Raw genomic sequence first — 16,865 nt, 5'->3', positions numbered from 1 at the left:
TCCACCCACGAGGACACAGAGGGGAGCCTTCTGCTAGCCAAGAGCAGAGTCCTCATGAGGAGCCACCTGTTGGCATCTTGACCTTGGACCTGCAGCCACCAGAACTGTGAAGAACTTCCACTGGTGAAGCCACCTGGTTTTTGGCATTGTTACTGCAGCCCAAGCTGACTAATAAAGCGCACTAATTAGTTGGTTTTTTTTTTTTTTTGGTTTAGTTTTTATAATCTACCGCTGACATTTTAAGATGAAGGCTAGAAACAAGGGACTTCCCACATATTTCGCCCTGCACATCTCTTCCAGAACAAAACCATATTTATTGACTCAGTCATTGCACTTCTGAGAATCTGTTTCAAAGAAATAAACTAAGCTGGGTGCTAAGGTGTGCACTTTTAGGATTGCTTGAGCTCAGGAGTTCAAGACCAGCCTGGAAAAAAATAGTGAGACCTCTTCTGGGGAGGGGTGGGGGGAGAAACAAAGGAAAAAGAAAGATCCACAGAAAATAATAAGTATCATCACAGTACTACTTGTAATTTAATTTTTTTTTTTTTTACAAAGCCCTAACTGTCCAGTAATAGAATGGTTAACAACATTCACTCAATAGAATGCCATGTAGCCATTTTACAAGATCATTAAACTTTTATTAAGTACCTGCTAAATGCCAGGCACTGTGCTAAACAAGACAGATACAGAGATAAGAAAAACAATGCTTGCTTTCAAAGAATTTACATTGTTATTCAAAACAAGAGAGAGAAACTCTCTGGAGAAACCTAAATATATCTGGGAATTAACAGGAATTATAATCTAGGATCCGTGCACAATGAGATCATAGGAATATCCAAGGAGGTGAGGGCAAGGCAGAGCTTTTTAAAGCAAGAAGTTGACACCCACTGTCTGGAAACAAGTTGATCAGTCAGAAAGGCTCCCCACAAGGGCTGGTTATTAGTCACAGGCAATGCTGATGGTTTCTGGGAAGTTGTCTTCACAGAAGCAGCTCATCTGGAAATGTTTCATGCTGTCAGACAGTTCGCGCACTAGTTCTTACCTCAGGTATATATGTAGAAAGGCATCGTAATACTTCTTTGACACACAAGCATGAGATCCCCTCTCATGACCTCCTGGCTCCACTGTGGTTTGTAGTTTGGGTCTGATGTGACTCCACATTGTCTTCAAGAGCCTTCACATTACCCCCTTTTGATCAAGATCTGTACCCCAAAGCATCATCACCAATAGTTTAACTTGTGGTTAGGTTTAGATTGTCCCTCAGTGCTGAGATGGACCAGTCCCAGTTGGTCCGATATGAAGCTGGGGGGAATGACCAATAGTTATGTTGATGTCAAGACAAGTCGCTGTTGGACAGTTTTGAATGACAAGGAGATTTAGAGGGAGTGGCTCTCGGGGCTAAGTCTGCCTAGAATTTACTGATAGGTTTAACTTTGTTCCACAGGCACTGGCTGTCATCTTTCAGTGCTGGGCCAGCATTATTCTATTAGAAGTTGTATTTCTACCAAAATTGACAGGCAACAGGTTTGTATTTCTAAGAAATCTGTCAGGAAACAAAGTTTTTAAAATAATACAAAGTAATAATAATGATCCTATGATGATTCAGATTGCATAATAGTTTTTAGATCATGAACGCAAGCCTGAAGGTAACTGACTAAACAAATTGAATGATCTTAGAGAACTGGGAGAGACTTAGATATTAGGGGAAGGTAGAAGAATTTATCATCTATTCCAATCAGGTAGAAAATAACTCAAGATCAATGAACAAAGCTACAATCTAATGAAGTTTTCACTTGAAATATAATTTTTCTGTCTTCAGTTCCCCCATAAGTGACTCCATCTTGCTATCAGCAGCTTTCACAGCATTTTAGTAGAAAGAGACACAAAACATTTATCCAATCACTCAAACATTTTGTAAGCATCTACTATGTGCCAGGCACTATTCTAGGTACTGAGCAGGAACAAAATAAAAACCTAATCACATGGAGCTGACTTTCATGGAGGAGGGTAGATAATAAATGATTATAGGTCAGATGAATACCTATGAAGAAACATGAGGCAGAGTGAGGGGAATAGACAGGGCCAGGGAGGCAGGGGACAGTTGCTATTTTAGGTCCAGTGGTCAGGGATGACATGTGAAAAACCACTTAAAGTGCATAGGGAGCGAGCTGTGTAAACATCTGGGGGTGGGGGCTTCTGGGTGGGCCCAGAGGCAGAAGCATGGCTGAGCATGGCCAGGTAAAGAGAATGATCCCTTCATCCTGATCACAAGAGGGTCCTGGCTGGGCAGCACAGACTAGAGAACTGCACAAGCTCTTACTGTTGTGTGACATTGGATGCCGTGGGGAGGGTGGGTGGCAGCAGATGAGCTTGGGTGGGGGCTGGTAGTTGAGGACTTAGGACATTATTCACACAATGGGGAGTCAACGAATATTCAAGCTGGCAGTCATTCCAACCCATCATTCTGACAGATACATACATAAAGGAGGGAAGAGCGTGGGCAAATTTATGAGAAGCACTTAAACATGGAAGGTGGGATACTTAATTGCTTATATTTTATATGTGCATGTATAAAAACACGAGCAGAAAAGGCTAGAAGAAATGACATCAAAATTATAGTAGTGGGTTGGGGTCGTGGCTCGGTGGCAGAGCGCTCGCCTAGCACTTGTAAGGCACTGGGTTCGATCCTTAACATCACATGAAAACGAAATAAAGACATTGTGTGTCCAATAAAACTAAAAAAAAAAAAAAAAAAAAAAAAAAAAAAAAAAAAAAAGAACAGGCACTCTGCTGGGCACAGTAGCACATACCTGTAATCCCAGCAGCGGGAGGCTAAGGCAGGATCTCAAGTTCAAAGCCAGCATCAGCATCAGCAAAAGCAAGGTGCTAAGCAACTCAGTGAGACCCTGTCTCTAAATAAAATACATAACAGGGCTGGGATGTGGCTCAGAGGGCGAGGGCCTCCGAGTTCAATCCCCAGTGGCCCCCACCAAAAAAAAAAAAAAAAAGGCCGGGGGAACACTTTGTCTGAAACTCTATTTGGCAGTGCTTGGAACAGGTGAAGCAAACACCTTTCAAACACCATTAGGACCACTTTGTGGGCATGGGCCGTGCAGTAGCACAGCCCTCAATGAAGGGCCTACATTTGGCTCAGTTCTCTACCGTCACCATCTTGAAACTTGAAATCTTAAACTTGTTATCTCTTCTCCAGATGTGCCTCTAGAACCTCACTTACCCCAGGCCAATGACCAGTCACACCTTAGAAATGATTTATGTGCCAAAGAACTGTGGGACCTTTACCTCTCTAGGGACAAAGTACCACAAACCAGGGAGCTTGCAACAATGGAAATGTATTCTCCCACCATTCTGGAGGCCAGGGGTCTGAAATCAAGGTGTCAACAGGGTCAGGCCCTATGAAGGCTTGAGGAAACAATCTGTTCTGGTCATCCTCTTAGTTTCTGGACTGGCTGGCAATCACTGTCATTCTATGGCTGGTAGACAGGCACATCACTCAAACTCATTCCATTGTCACATGATTGCCCACGTGTCTGCATCTTCATGTTTTCTCTTCTTAGAGGGATACCAGTCTTAATGGATTAAGTCTCTTCCTACTCCAGTATAACTTCATCTTACTGAGACCTCAATTATATCCACAAAGACCTTATCTCCAACCTAAGTTACAATCAAGGACAGAATATATCTTTCAGTGACATAATTCAACCCACAACAATGTGCCATCAACAATTGGAGCCAACCACTTGGGTCGAGATCATCAGGGAGGGGGTAACTATAAGGCTGGATCGGAGGAACTCTTGACATGACACCCCCCATGACTTAGGATTCTACCTTCCAGCAAGGAGACCTGGGACCAGTCAATTATTTGCTGAAATGGCTCCTTAAAATTTGGCCATGAAGACAGCCTAAAGTAAATGGAGTGGAAAGTTTAGAAAGACATAGTAACAAGGAAGGAATCCAGAAGCTTTTGGGAGGAAGGTGTCTTACTCAGCCCCGGCTGCCATAGACTGCAGAGCCTAGACAATAGGAATTTACTTCCCACAGTTCTGGAAGCTAAAGGCTGAGATCACATTGCTACACAGTTGGGTCCTGCTGAGGCCTCTTCTTCTGTCTTGCAGACCTTCCTGTCCCCACCTGGCAGAGTTCTGATCTCTTCCTATAAGGCCACTAATCCCACTGTGGGGACCCCATCCTTGTGATCTCATCTAAACCTAATCATCTCATCCAAAGGCCCTATCTCCAAAAACTACACTGGAAGTTTGGGCTTTAACACATGAACTTGAAGACACAATTCAGTCCACAACAGAATGTTAGATGAATTTACTATGTGAGCCCAGAGAACCCACTACCTTTACTGTCTGAAGGTCCAGAGAACCCACCCTGCAGTCAGTATGCACTTAAGGCCAGCAAGGGTTATTGTTGTCTGCAGCCTGGAGCTGGTGGTAGGAGTTGCTGCCACAGAACTGAACTTCCTGGTGCCAAAAGAAACAATGGGATTACAGATGGAATGAGGCAGTCAAACTCAAGAGCAGTCCTGGGTTGCAATTATTGGTAGCCCATGCTGACAGAACCCAATGCTGTTGCTGGTTCACTTTTATACATTTAGGCTCTTTATCTAAAAATAAATCTTCTGACCTAGCATTATCAAGAATAAACGAATCACAAACATTCAGCCACCTAGCTAGTAACCAATTCTTAAAAGGATACCTGACACACATGTATTTTTCCCAACTTAGGGACATGTCTCCCATTGGACACATTTAACATCCTGCATTAGTAACAGAGTCAAAATGAAATGGGTGCGTTTTTTTTTCCCCTGCTTAGTGAAACAGAAGATAAAGGTGTGTCTTACAATTGATGGATTTTAGATTTGATGACATAGTAATGTATAAATATTATTCAAGGTGGGAAATGGTAAAGCAGTGCTAAACTTTGCATCTCAGGTCCACAGCATTATAATTGGGCATCGTGCCACATGTGGGTCCACTCATTCACCCCACAGACACAAGGCTTTCCATGCACAGACCCAGGGCTAAATGCTCAGGCCCCGCCCTCCAGGCCCACTTCCACTCTGCCTTCCTTTGGAACCCTGTCCTGGACTGTTGTCCATCTGGGACTTTTCTTCAGAATTTCAAAATAGAAGCACAGTTGAAAATAACTGTAATTCACCACTGCTCACTAGAACCCGAAGTCAAAGAGTTACAACATCACAAATAAGAATGATGTCCAGCAGGGTCAGGAGGGGAGGGGCTTACAATCCCTCATACACGTCTTTACAGAGGTTTTAAAATTGTGGTAAATTTAGAACTCTCCAAAAACCCAACACTAGATGGAGACATGGAAGCCAGAGAGCAGTACAGGAGCTGCCACACTTGCCTGAGTGCAGCCTCTCAGAGTTCAATCACCTCTGCTCCCATGCACCCCAAAGTGAGTCCTCAGGAACACACATGCCTACATTCCAAGTACTGGGGATTAGGGGATAATCTGACAGCTAAGGCTCAGAATCCTAGGGGATCTTGGAATCCAGTTTGGGCTGATATCTCCCATAGTTGGGGTGAACCTTATCAAAATGACAGGGCTCCAAACTGGCCAGCTATGCATAAGGTCCTACCTGAAAAGCCCATGTTGCTGGCCTAAATTGTTGAGATGGAGACTAACCAGGGATTCTTCAGCTGCTGCCAGACCACATACAATTTCCTCCTTCCTTCCTTCCAACTTTCAGTGCTTCTGCAACATTCACTATGCCCATGCCACATGCTGGCATTTATGCCCCCCTACCCCCAGTGCCACAGATGGGAGATATCCCTCCTAGTCCCAGCGAAGAACAAGGCCTTGGTTTGTGTATTCATCCCCAGTGAGGCACAGGTTGGAGCTTTGCCTGCCAGCTCCAGCAACAGCTTAAAGGCAAACCTTACACCAGCCAAACAGTACCTCATGGGGGCCAAAATGGCCACGTATGAGCTCTGAGCCAGAGAGCCCAGCCCTTCTGCGCCATCCTGGCCCATAAAGTTGCCTTTCCAGGTTGTAGGGAGCAGGAAGTTGGGAGCCACAGAAAACTCCCATGAATTTTACAATAACTCACCAAGGCTCTTGGTTCTGCACCTGACGGACGCTTGGACCCAGCTTATAAAGGGAGGCTAGGTCAGACCTGGACACCACCTGAGGAAACACGTTAGAATCTGCCCAGTTAGTGTGCAGGGAAGCCTAGGGCAACGCCAGGAGAGGGCAAGCCCACACTCCCCTACAAAGCACTGAGCACTACCTTGAAGTAGGTCTTCCAATTTCACTCCCTTCCTGGAGAGGTCAAAGTAAGCCACTCCCTCCCCACCCAAATAGTCCCTCCCTACAGAGGGCCCTGCCTCCAGTCCCCCACATAGCCTCCTTGCAGCAAGTCTTCTGGGCACTTTGTCTACTCTGGAAGAACAGCCCCCCGGCAAGTCCTACCGGGCAGCACCATACACTCCACAGAACAAACATGCTCCCCTTAAGAGCGGTAGCTTGGATCCAAGGGGCACTCAGGATCTCTGTGTCCTCAGTAGTCACCTTAGGGAGCTCTCTGGGTGCTACCCGGCATTCTCCATCTTCACACTAGAAAGAAAACTATGCAGGGACCCCCGCAAATCTTCTTGATCACTGCCACTCAGCTGACTGCCCCCAGGGTGCACCCTGTGGTCCCACTCAGTTCCAATATCCTCGGATCTGGGTGGAACAGAAGGGTCACTGGGGGACCTTCCCCACAGTGCACCTCTAAGGAGGCCTGTGGGTGGCTCATGGTTTGGAGAGCCTCTCTCCCAAGCTGTACAAGCAGAGGACGAATGGCTGGCATGGCTGCCCTGGTGGCGCATGAGCCATGAGCGACAGCTGAAGCTCTTGCCACACTGGCCACAGGTAAAGCGCTTCTCCTGTGAGTGGCCACGCAGGTGCTGCAGAAAGGTGGGCTTGTGTGCAAAGCACATGCCACACTGGGTGCATTGGAAGGCGTGCTCCCCGGAGTGCACACTCTGGTGCACAGTCAGGTTGGCCAGGCGTGTGAATCGCTTGTCACACTGTGTACATGGGAAGGGCTTCTCACCCGTGTGTGTGCGACGATGCTCCACCAGTGTGGACAGACGGCCGAAACATCGACCGCACTGCGTGCACGGGAACGGCCGCTCGCCGGTGTGTGTGCGACGGTGTTCCAGCAGCGTGGATAGGCGGCCAAAGCGCTTCTCGCACTCGGCGCACTCATATGGCTTCTCCCCAGTGTGCGTGCGGTAGTGTGTGGTGAGCGTCGACTGATGAACAAAGCTCTTGCCACACTGGGCACAGGTGTAGGCACGCTGGGCTGTGTGCGCACTGCTGTGGCTGGGGAAGGCAGCCTGCTGTGGCAGGCTCTTGGGACACGGCACACAGGTGAAGGGCTGGGGGTCGTGGTGTGAGCGCGCCTGCTGTGCACTGCATGTTATGGGGCTGCTGCTGAAGTTCTGGGCATGCTCAGCACAGGGCCAGCACTGCTCTGGGACAGCCTGGCTCTGGGGACCTGGAGGGCAGGAGGTCATCTCTTTTTCCCTTGTGGCATGAGGCAGATCTCCACAAGTGCCCCCCTGCACGTCCTCCTTGCCAGGTCCCCCTTCAGCTGCCCAGGCTGGCTTCAGGACCTCGGACTCCCCATCCAGGCTGCTCTTCTCTTTGCTGGCTAGCCAGGTCTGTGCTAGGAAGGGACAGAGCAAGTGAGTCATCTCTGGAACCCTCGTCCTTTGCTCTCCTGTCCTCAGTAGCCCCTGGTTGCCTCCAGGGACCCAGCCAATCTTATACCAGCCAAACAGTGGCTACTTGTGAGCTCTGAGCCAGAGAGTCCAGCCCTCCTGGGCTGATCTCCCACCTGCCTTCTGGAGATTTCCCACACCAAGCTATTCTATCAAATGTCACCTGAATGCCCTGTTCATCCCAGCTCTGTTCCTCAAGGGTCCTCTCCACCTACAAGGCCTCTTTCTCTCACCACACTTCAAGCCTTCTCAGTCTGTGCTCTCCCAGGAGCCTTCCAAGACCAACGCAGTGATATTTTTCCCTGGAAGCACCTTGTCCATGCCACACATGGCCACAGGACATCCTGTCTGCCACAGCTCAACTGCAGCACATCTTTGCCTGCACATTATTAAGCAGATGTACTTTTTCTTAGGAAAATTTCCCTCATTTTCACAAAATCCCAAAGGGCTCTCTGGCTCTCTTCCTCTTCTTTCTTTATACTGTTTATCTGTATTAACCGTCTCTCTCCTCCTAATTGTTTAAGTTCCTTGTGGGGACAAGGGGAATCTACATCTTATGCATTGATGAGTCCCTTTGGGCCTAGCACCACACTAGCTAGTTTGTAAAATGAAGTTAGAAAACGTTTTCAGGAATAAAAGGAGAATGAGTTCATGCAACTCTACAAGACGACACCCCCAGCAAACAGATGAGGCCACAGAGATACAACACAATACGGGCTGACTGACACTGCCTCCCCTTCAGGACACTCCTGCAGGAGAAGGCTCTGCTGGAGGTGCTTGGAGGCTCCCCTCAGGACCCACGGTCGGAGGCCCAGGGATGCAGCCTGCAGCCCTGCCCTCTGAGCCTTACCTGAGCACGGGAGTGCAGGGTGTGCAGTGGTCGTCTCCTGCAGGTTCCTCCCACATTCTTCTTCCTCTTGCTTGATCCAGGGCAGACTGCCTGGGGGAGATCCCAGCTGTTCTGTGTCTAAGGGAGAGGGGATAAGGTCCTGAGGGCATCAGAGGTCATGGGGCTTCTCTCCTTTCACAGTCACAGTCTGGAACCAGCCATCAGCAGGCACTACCAGCAGAACTACAGATCCCAGTAAGAGCAGAGCAGACACAGGATTTCGAGGAACGCTAACAAGTACTATAGCAGGGAGTCGGGAGAACTGGGGTTGTATATGTTAGGTCCGTGGCAGCGACTTGGTGGCGACTTAGTGGCAACTTAGAACAAAGCAGCCCGCGCTGCTTTGAACATCAATCAGATGCCGGTGGACACCTGTCAATCAGCCAGATCTCCTGACTAACGCCTGTCAATCAGCAGGACCCCCTGGCCAATCCTGGAGTTCAGCCAACTCCCCTGACCTACTCCAAGGGGGCAAGGGACCCTAGAGACACCTTTTCCTGTCCCAAGCCCTTCCCTTCCTGCTGTAAGCCCTATAAAAGTCCAGTCCGGTCGAGCTTCCACTTGGTTTCTCCTCAGACCCTTCCCCTGTCCCCTCTGTGGGTCTGAATGAGTTCCGCCCAGGAGTGATATCTCAATAAAGCCTGTTCAGCGGCCCTTTTAAATCTGCCAACTTTGGTTGCTGCCTGCCCAGCCTGATCTGACAGCATGGCCTGTGAGTGACTGGCTGAAGGCTGTGATCAGGTGGCCAGCAGCCTTCCACCACCACCTGCCTTCCACCTGTAGTAACAGAGTGCCTGGTGTGTGGCTGGGCCCATGGAACAGCAGAATAAAGACCATGTTTCTGGGCCTTCCCTGCCAGCAGACAACAAATGGGATGAGAGGGACTCTGCTCCTCTAGTTACATGAACTCTGACAACTTCATCTAGAACAGGAGGAACCAAGGCTGTAACATTTTTAAATGTGCTACTTTTAAACAGAGCGTCCCCTTCCCCTCTTGCTGCTGCTTCACCCATTTTCTCCCATTGTCCCAGACATGAAACACCTAGAAACACTTAAATTGGGAAACAAATACACCACTTACAGTAACATCAAAATACTTATTATTTTTGCAGAACTGAAAACTTGTGAATTTAATGGGTTAATGGCTGAGACGTGGCAGTGAGCCCTGGGGACTAGACCCACCCTAGGAAAGGTGGAGCAACAAGCTAGAAGGAACTTGGGCCTGTGACTCTGGCCTGTCAGGAGCTAGAAACCAATCACTATCTTATTTAAGCTAGAATCTCGTTATTTAGGTTCAGTTTTTTTCCGGTCTCCATTTTAGAAGCCTTCAAAACACAATGTCCTTCAGGGGCCAAGAGAGCTCACCAATCTCTAAGGCCTGCCTTAAAAATAGAAGAATTACTGCTCCTTCTTCCTTCTCTGCATCTGCCTGGGAGCAGCACAGCCTCTGAATGAGCCCTAGTCCTGCCCACATCTGCAGAGGGTACCAAATCCCCTCCAGGTGGAGGGAGTGCCACCTGGATCTTGCAGTAGAGCCACTGCCCACTCAGCATTCACACTCACAGCTCCCCAGCATGCCTGCCACATGGCCTGGCCCCTGACTTGGCTCACTCTCTCTGCAATGCCCCACTCCCTGTAGGGGTCCAAAAACACTTTTTAGCCTCAGGCCTACATTCCAGCCACTCAGTACCCATGTTACCACCTTCCTTCCTTCTTCCTTGTTCTGGGGTGACTCTGTGACTTAATTTACCTACTCAGAGAGTCTGCTTCAAAACAAAGCCTTTTTCCCAAAATAAAGCACAAGATTCCAAAAGCAAGGAGTGGTTTCTAGGCGTGATCCTTTGTGTTTTGAGTGAACAGGGTTCCCATCCCAATGACCTGAGCAGTATCCCTTTCCCCTATTCTATTTCTGAATGTCATTTGAAGAAAGGATTCCTCACCTTAAAAAAAAAAAAAAAAAAAAAAAAAGCAAGCTTTGAAATCTGCATTTGATCCACTACTATCTGAAAAATAAAGAAAACTGAGCTCCTTATCTGGCTCACTGTTCATTTGGTAATTACTCATTATTTATTATCTAATATATGCCAGGCACTATGTTAAGTGCCATAAGGGGACATTATAGTAACACTGCCTGGAGGAAGCTCAAGATGAAGCCTGCTCCTCAGCAGGGAGAGCAGGTGCCAAGGGCCATGGGGACAGATATGGCATCCAAGGTTTCAGAGAAGATCCTGCAGGCACTATAACAGCCTCCTGAATCTTGGGTTCCTAGGTATATGCTCTGCCCTCAGCCTGTCCCCACAGCTCTCAGAGTGGTTTCAGGCCATGGTGATGGCTCCAAGGACACCTTCAGGAGACATTTAATGCCTCCACATTTTCCAGGCATTATCAGGATCTGCCCGACGGTGGGCTGTGGCGTGCAGCAGCTCATTTCCCTGCTCTGCTTCTGTATTCAGGTGGGGATTACTGACACGTGTTCCAGGTAAAACCAGGTAGGACAGGCCCGCACCCCGGGAACTCACCAGTGCCTGGGCTCTTGCTGCCCTCTGCACTGGGCAGGCTGTGGCTGCCCACTTCATCTCCCCTCTCCACTGGGGTCACGTGCTCTGGTTTGGTGTCTGTGGGGAGAAGAAGGTAGTGACAGGACTCTCCTCTGTGGGCTGAGAGCAAGACCCACTTGGCTCCCTCTTCAGGAAGTATATGGTGTGGGGTGTTGGGACACTGGATGGAGTAGGATGAGGCCTCCCAGCCAGAAGTGTGAGCAATAAGAACAGGAAGAAAGGCTTCTATTATGTCCCTCTCTCAGGAGACGCCCAAGGTCACCTGATCCAGCTACCTCATGTGACATTGTGGGAAACTGGGGTCCAGGATGGGGAGCCAGTTAAACATGGTAGTCAGCTGCTGCCTTTCTTCCACATGCTCACTCCTGTCCCCTTAGCCAGGCACCATCTCTCACCTAGCATTCCTGCAATACACTGGCACCCTCTTCTAAAAAAGGAAGCTTTGTGCTAGGAAAGGGAAGCAAAGCATTCTTTCCTGGGTTTCAACCTCCCAAGAGGCAAGAGGGGACAAATAGCCAACTCTTCACTTGCCCAAAGCAATGAGAGAATTCAGGTGTATAAGCAGGGTGGCAGGGGAGTAGGGGAGCCACAACCATCTAGGCCTAACCAAGTCTCACCCAGGCCCTTATCCACACCGGCCTGGAGGACTCAAGGGTTAGGACTGGCCCTCATTTTCTGGACCCAGAATACCTTTTAAAGAATGCTGACAATTAATTCTGCATTCAGCAGGAGCTTTCTAAGAACTCCAGAGTTGAGAGCATAGTTCAGGGAGTCCTAGGGGAATAAACATAAGTAGGGAGGTCATAGTTCACTCCCCAGAAGTGAATTATGCCTGTAAGAGCAGCCTCTGAGTCACAGGAAGGGCTGGACAGTGAGGAGCATATGCCAGTCCCTATTTTTCCTCCCTGAGGTCTTGGAAAAACCATTCAACCTTGCTGTGTTTTACTGCATAAGACCCAAAAACGGGAAGGAAGGACACTACCTACCTGCGAAGGCAGAGGATGATCCCACCCTGGCCCCTCACCTGGAGAGCCCAGAGTCTTGCAGCTTTCCTTTGCCACTTGCTTGCAGAGCACCTTCTTCCGCTCTTGTAAGCTACCCTTCTGCTGCTCTGAGAAACACATGGCCAGCTCTTCAGTTGTCATGGGCACCTGGAAGTACAAGTCCCCCAGGCCCACAGTGAGTTACCACCACTTCAGGGAACAGCTACAACCAGCTGTAGTTTCCTCTCTCTTCTCCCCAACCAGAGGGCACAGCTGGTCAAACCACTGGGCAAATGCCAGCTCCTCTCCATCATATTTGCTTTGGACAATGGACAGAACCGGTGGCTAAGGGACTCGGAGTCAGGGCTCTTAGGGTCTACTCCTCTTTTCTTTTCCTTTTTTGTTGGCTTGGTAGTTTTTTTTTTTTTTTTTAATATATAATATATATTTTCAAAGCAGGTTTTTTTAATCAATCTAATTATTTTTTATTTATATGACAGCAGAATGCATTACGATTCTTATTATACATATAGAGCAAAATTTTTCATATGTCTGGTTGTTCAACTCCTCTTTTCTAGGCACAAATGTATCTTATTCCATGTGGCTTTCATGGAAGAACTTTCGGTGACTTCCCCTACTCGGGCCAGTCTTGCTCTCAGAGGTCATTCTGGGATAAGACAAGTCTGTCTTTCTTTATTGGGGACGAGGGTTTGAACCCACGGGTGTTTAACCATTGAGCCACATCCCCAAACCCCCCCCACCTTTTTAAAATATTTTTTTGGTTGTTGATGGACTTTTATTTTATTCATTTATTTATATGCAGTGCTGAGAATCAAATCCAGTGCCTCACACATGCTAGGCAAGTGTTCTACCACAGCACGGTTCTACCATAACCACGGCACCCCCGACCCAGCCTTTTTTTCATATATAATTTTGAGATAGATAGGGCCTCACTAAATTGCTCAGGGCTCAGTTAAGTTGCTGAGGCTGGCTTTGCACTTACTGTCCTCCTGCCAGAGCCTTCCAAGTCATTGGGATTGCAGGGGTGCACCACCACACCCAGCTAAGACATACAACTCTTACTGTACAACAAAATCCCTCCTAATAAATCCATTCCATCTGCCAACCCAGACATCTTGTTGGTATCACAATTTCCTTCTGATGTTTTTAAGACCCTTAAAGTCCATGGTTGACTAGCATTAGGTGCCAAGAAATCAGGCTTCAGCAGTCAAGGGGCCCCTCTGTGCTTTGCCTGTGAGGACCCTACTGACTCAGTTCCTGTACCTTGGGTGCCTCCCCCTTGCTGCCAGGGGGCAGCTGCAGGATCCAAGAGCTCCCATTGCGCAGCAGGTTCTCCAGGTTCTCCAGCCGCCGCTGCAGCAGCCCGTACTCCTGCAGCAGGGTCCCCAGGATGGCCCACTTGCCCTCTAGTTGGTTGCTGAACTCCACAGTTGTCTTCTCATAGTCAGCCAGCTTCTTCTCAGCTATCCCTGTTCTCACTTCCAGGCCTTGAAGCTGGACAGCCTGAGATTCTATCTTCTTCTCCACAGCCTGAACAGCAGCCAGGATGGCCAGAAGGGAGATCTCTGCAGACTGAATCTGGGCCTCTCGCTGGAGGTTACTCCCCAGGTGCCAATCCTACAACCAGACACAAGAATGTGAGCCAGGTGCCAAAAGAGGAATCAATGCCATTCCCAGATACAAGAAATTTAAGGTCCTCTGGAATGGGGGAAACTTCTCCCAGGTGCCAGAAGCCCTTTCTGGTTAGACCACCAAACAGACCCAACTTGACAAATGGGCAAGTCAGCAGACATTCGAATCCACAGAGCCTTTGTGTGAAGAATCTTGAACCATAACTAGGAGCAATGGAAAATGAAATAGCAAGCAATATCATCACAAACAGAGTACAATGGATTCCAATACTAGTCCTTCTATGGAGTTTTATTAGTTTAGCCAATTACTTATTTTTTTTTTTTTTTGTACTGGGAATTGAACCCAGAGGGGCTTAACCACCTAGCCACATCCCAACCCCTTTTTATATTATTATTTAGGAGGCTGAAATCACTGCCTCACCTGCTCCTCAAGTACACGACACCCTCACCTCCCATTACTATGCTCAGAGGTCAGGAAAGACTGTTGTTCTGACTATGATAATCCTGAAGGCCTTTCCACCTGATATCTGCCGTGTGTGATTTCCTACCCTACCTAAGAAACTGGGTGCTTGTAGCCCAGGCACCTAGTAGACCAGACCAGCCCTCAAGGTAATTGTTACTGCACTGGGAGGCCATACCCAGCTGCCAGGGATCAGGGACTAGAAAAAGACAAATGATAGCACCTTAGAGTAGTCAGAATAAGGAAATAGTAAAAAAAAAAAATAAATAACCTGCCCACAGAAGGTGAACACTGTATCATGCATTACTAGAAATAACAAGATAAAAAGCCCAGGAATGCCTTAGTGGGGGTAGGGGGCAGCTAAGGTATAATGGCAGCACTCCTGGAATGGAGCTCTACTAGACCTTGAACCAACTTCTAACCTGTCATCGGAATCATGCACAACTGGAGGTGAATCCCTTCTCTAGGGTTCTATTTTCTCACCTGTAGGGACACCACAGCGCTGCTACCTCCTAAGGGGATGGTGTGGATGGAATGCACTAGAGTTATGGAAAAGCACTCAGGATGTATAACAACATATAGCATATTATTAAAAACAGGTCATGGACCAAGTCCTCTTCCCAAACACAACTCAGTAAAGTGTCCCACATGTTCAAACTACTAGTCACCAGGCATTTGTCCCTTCCTTCCACCTTTTACAGCACAAGGGGCCATCCCTTAGTCTGGCCCCTGACCCATACAACACAGTGTAGCCAGGAGAAGGCAGATCGTCTTCACAGATTTGGGGCAAACATCCTTCTCTCTCTACAGTGCCGGGCCACAAATTTGACATTCAGGAATGTCAATAAAATTTCTGCAAAGCTATTGCTACCAGGAGATGTCCTCTATCTTCTGAGACACAAAAAAACACAACAGTTTAGTCACACCAGTCACAGAGGGCCTAGGTCAAACCTGAGCCTAAAACACTAACCATGCATAATGCACGCATAATGCAAATCTGTTCCCAGTAACTGTATTAGGGACTTCCCAGGGAATCTTGGAAAACAAGGGCAAGCTCCAGCAGGAATCATCCTGACTGGAGCTCAGGTCTGGAAGACCTTCATGGTACTCTCCAGGTAGGGATAAGATTGGCTCCCAGGAGGATGTGAGGGCCTGATGAGATATACCCTCCCCAGAGGGTGGCACTAGACCTGGTGAAGCCAGATTTACAGATAGGTAGTTAGTGTAGTTAGGTAAATCGGGTCTAATATCCAATAAGATAAAGAAAATGGAGACCATTACCAGAATGGAATCCAGGAAAGCAGAGCAGCACTAGGGGAAATTGAAATATTAATGTCCCCAAGGCCTGGAACCCCATCCTAAAGAATTGTTAATGAAGCATCTCCCAGCAAACAGAGGTACTAATCAAAAACCACCCCAGGCCCTTCCAGCCTAGATTACTCCTTCAGCCCACCAAATCTCCCACCTGCATTCTATCACTGCAAGAAAAAGGGAAACAAAAGACATGAATGTGGGAAGACAGACTAAAAGAAGACGTTCGCTATCAAAAGGGAAGACCTCCCCCCACTTCCACGGATTCCGCCTTTCGGGTCCCCTTCTTCCCCCGGGGAGAAGTCTTTTCTGCTGTCCTTTAGTAAAGCCTTCTGCTTTCCACTCCCCACTTTCCTCCGCGTGCTTCAGCATTGGGGAAGCAAGGACTTGTCACCAGTAAACAGCGGTAACACTAGCTTGGAAAAAGATTAGATAATGGGGTGGAAAGTCCCTCAGAGATGGTCAATCGTGGTGGGGGTGGGGGGCTGTTCCCTAACGGACACGTCCAGGAAAAGAAGCCTTGGAGAGCCTTGGAGTGAGGACACCCACATTCCCTCCCCCCACACCTGGTCCCACTGAGCCAGCGCACCGGACCTCAGACATCTCGTGGTTAAATCCGAGTGCTCTATTCTTTACACGAGGAAACTGGGGCCAAGTAGAAGGGACTTTATCGTGTGGCCCTACGCATCCTTCCCACTACGGAAGGTGGCAGGGCCGGTAGGACATCCTGACGAATTCAGGACTCGGCTCCAAGCCCCCACATCCACCTTGAGGGGCGTCCTTACCGGAGCCGCCTGGGCCATGGTCCTGCGCTGTGTAGTCAGGCTCGGAAGTCACTGTCGCCCGCTGCGCGTGGCCCCACACAGGCCGGCCCGCCCGGTCCTCTCCGCTGGCGCGCGAGCTGGGCCCTGCCTTCACCACACAGACCCGGCACCGCGGAGCCACAAATGTTCCTAAACGCAAGGTAGAAAGCCAGGTCCGAGCAAGAGCGCCGCTTTCCAGGCACCCGGCCGTAGAGCCACAAGCTGGGTCCCGCCCCCACGCAGAGCTGGCTCCCCATTGGCCGACCTGGGAGGCTCCACCCCCAGCCTGCGTGCGTAAGGCCCCTGCGGCCCGGAGTCTGCGCCTCATTGGCTGGCCGGGAAGGTCGTCCGGCAGCATGAGCCCCGGCCTTGCGCGCGAGGGCAGGTGTGAGTGTGAGGTGCAGGGGCTGCCCTTACCCGGGCCAGGCAACCCACGGGCGTCTCCAGCT

General features: G+C 48.9%; 1 protein-coding gene and 1 long non-coding RNA gene across 5 annotated transcripts; one reads left to right on the top strand and one right to left on the bottom strand.

Annotated features, from left to right (window-relative positions):
• The first annotated feature begins 622 nt into the window (after positions 1–622).
• On the top strand, positions 623–2,867 carry LOC308643637. Its single transcript, XR_014020763.1, has 2 exons — positions 623–1,709; positions 1,740–2,867. It is a non-coding gene; the product is annotated as an uncharacterized lncRNA (long non-coding RNA).
• On the bottom strand, positions 2,178–16,827 carry LOC308643636 (zinc finger protein 398-like). Of its 4 annotated transcripts, none has more exons than XM_081283642.1 (6): positions 16,399–16,827; positions 13,475–13,828; positions 12,232–12,358; positions 11,169–11,264; positions 8,611–8,721; positions 2,178–7,705 (listed from the first exon to the last, which is right to left on the bottom strand). In XM_081283642.1, exons 1-6 carry the CDS (start codon positions 16,414–16,416, stop codon positions 6,579–6,581), a joined length of 1,833 nt encoding a protein of 610 aa, XP_081139768.1. In that variant the 5' UTR covers positions 16,417–16,827; the 3' UTR covers positions 2,178–6,578. The 4 variants fall into 4 exon arrangements, with proteins under 4 accessions (XP_081139768.1, XP_081139769.1, XP_081139770.1 ...); XM_081283641.1 differs by having other exon boundaries at positions 2,181–7,705; positions 8,611–8,727; XM_081283643.1 differs by lacking the exon at positions 11,169–11,264 and having other exon boundaries at positions 8,611–8,727.
• Between the last annotated feature and the right edge of the window lie 38 nt (positions 16,828–16,865).

The sequence above is a fragment of the Spermophilus citellus genome (assembly GCF_964194105.1).
Source record: "Spermophilus citellus genome assembly, chromosome: 3".
NCBI classification, from domain to species: Eukaryota; Metazoa; Chordata; class Mammalia; order Rodentia; family Sciuridae; genus Spermophilus; species Spermophilus citellus.
The sequence above is the reverse complement of the archived record's forward strand: the minus strand, read 5'-3'. Positions and strand labels throughout refer to the sequence as shown.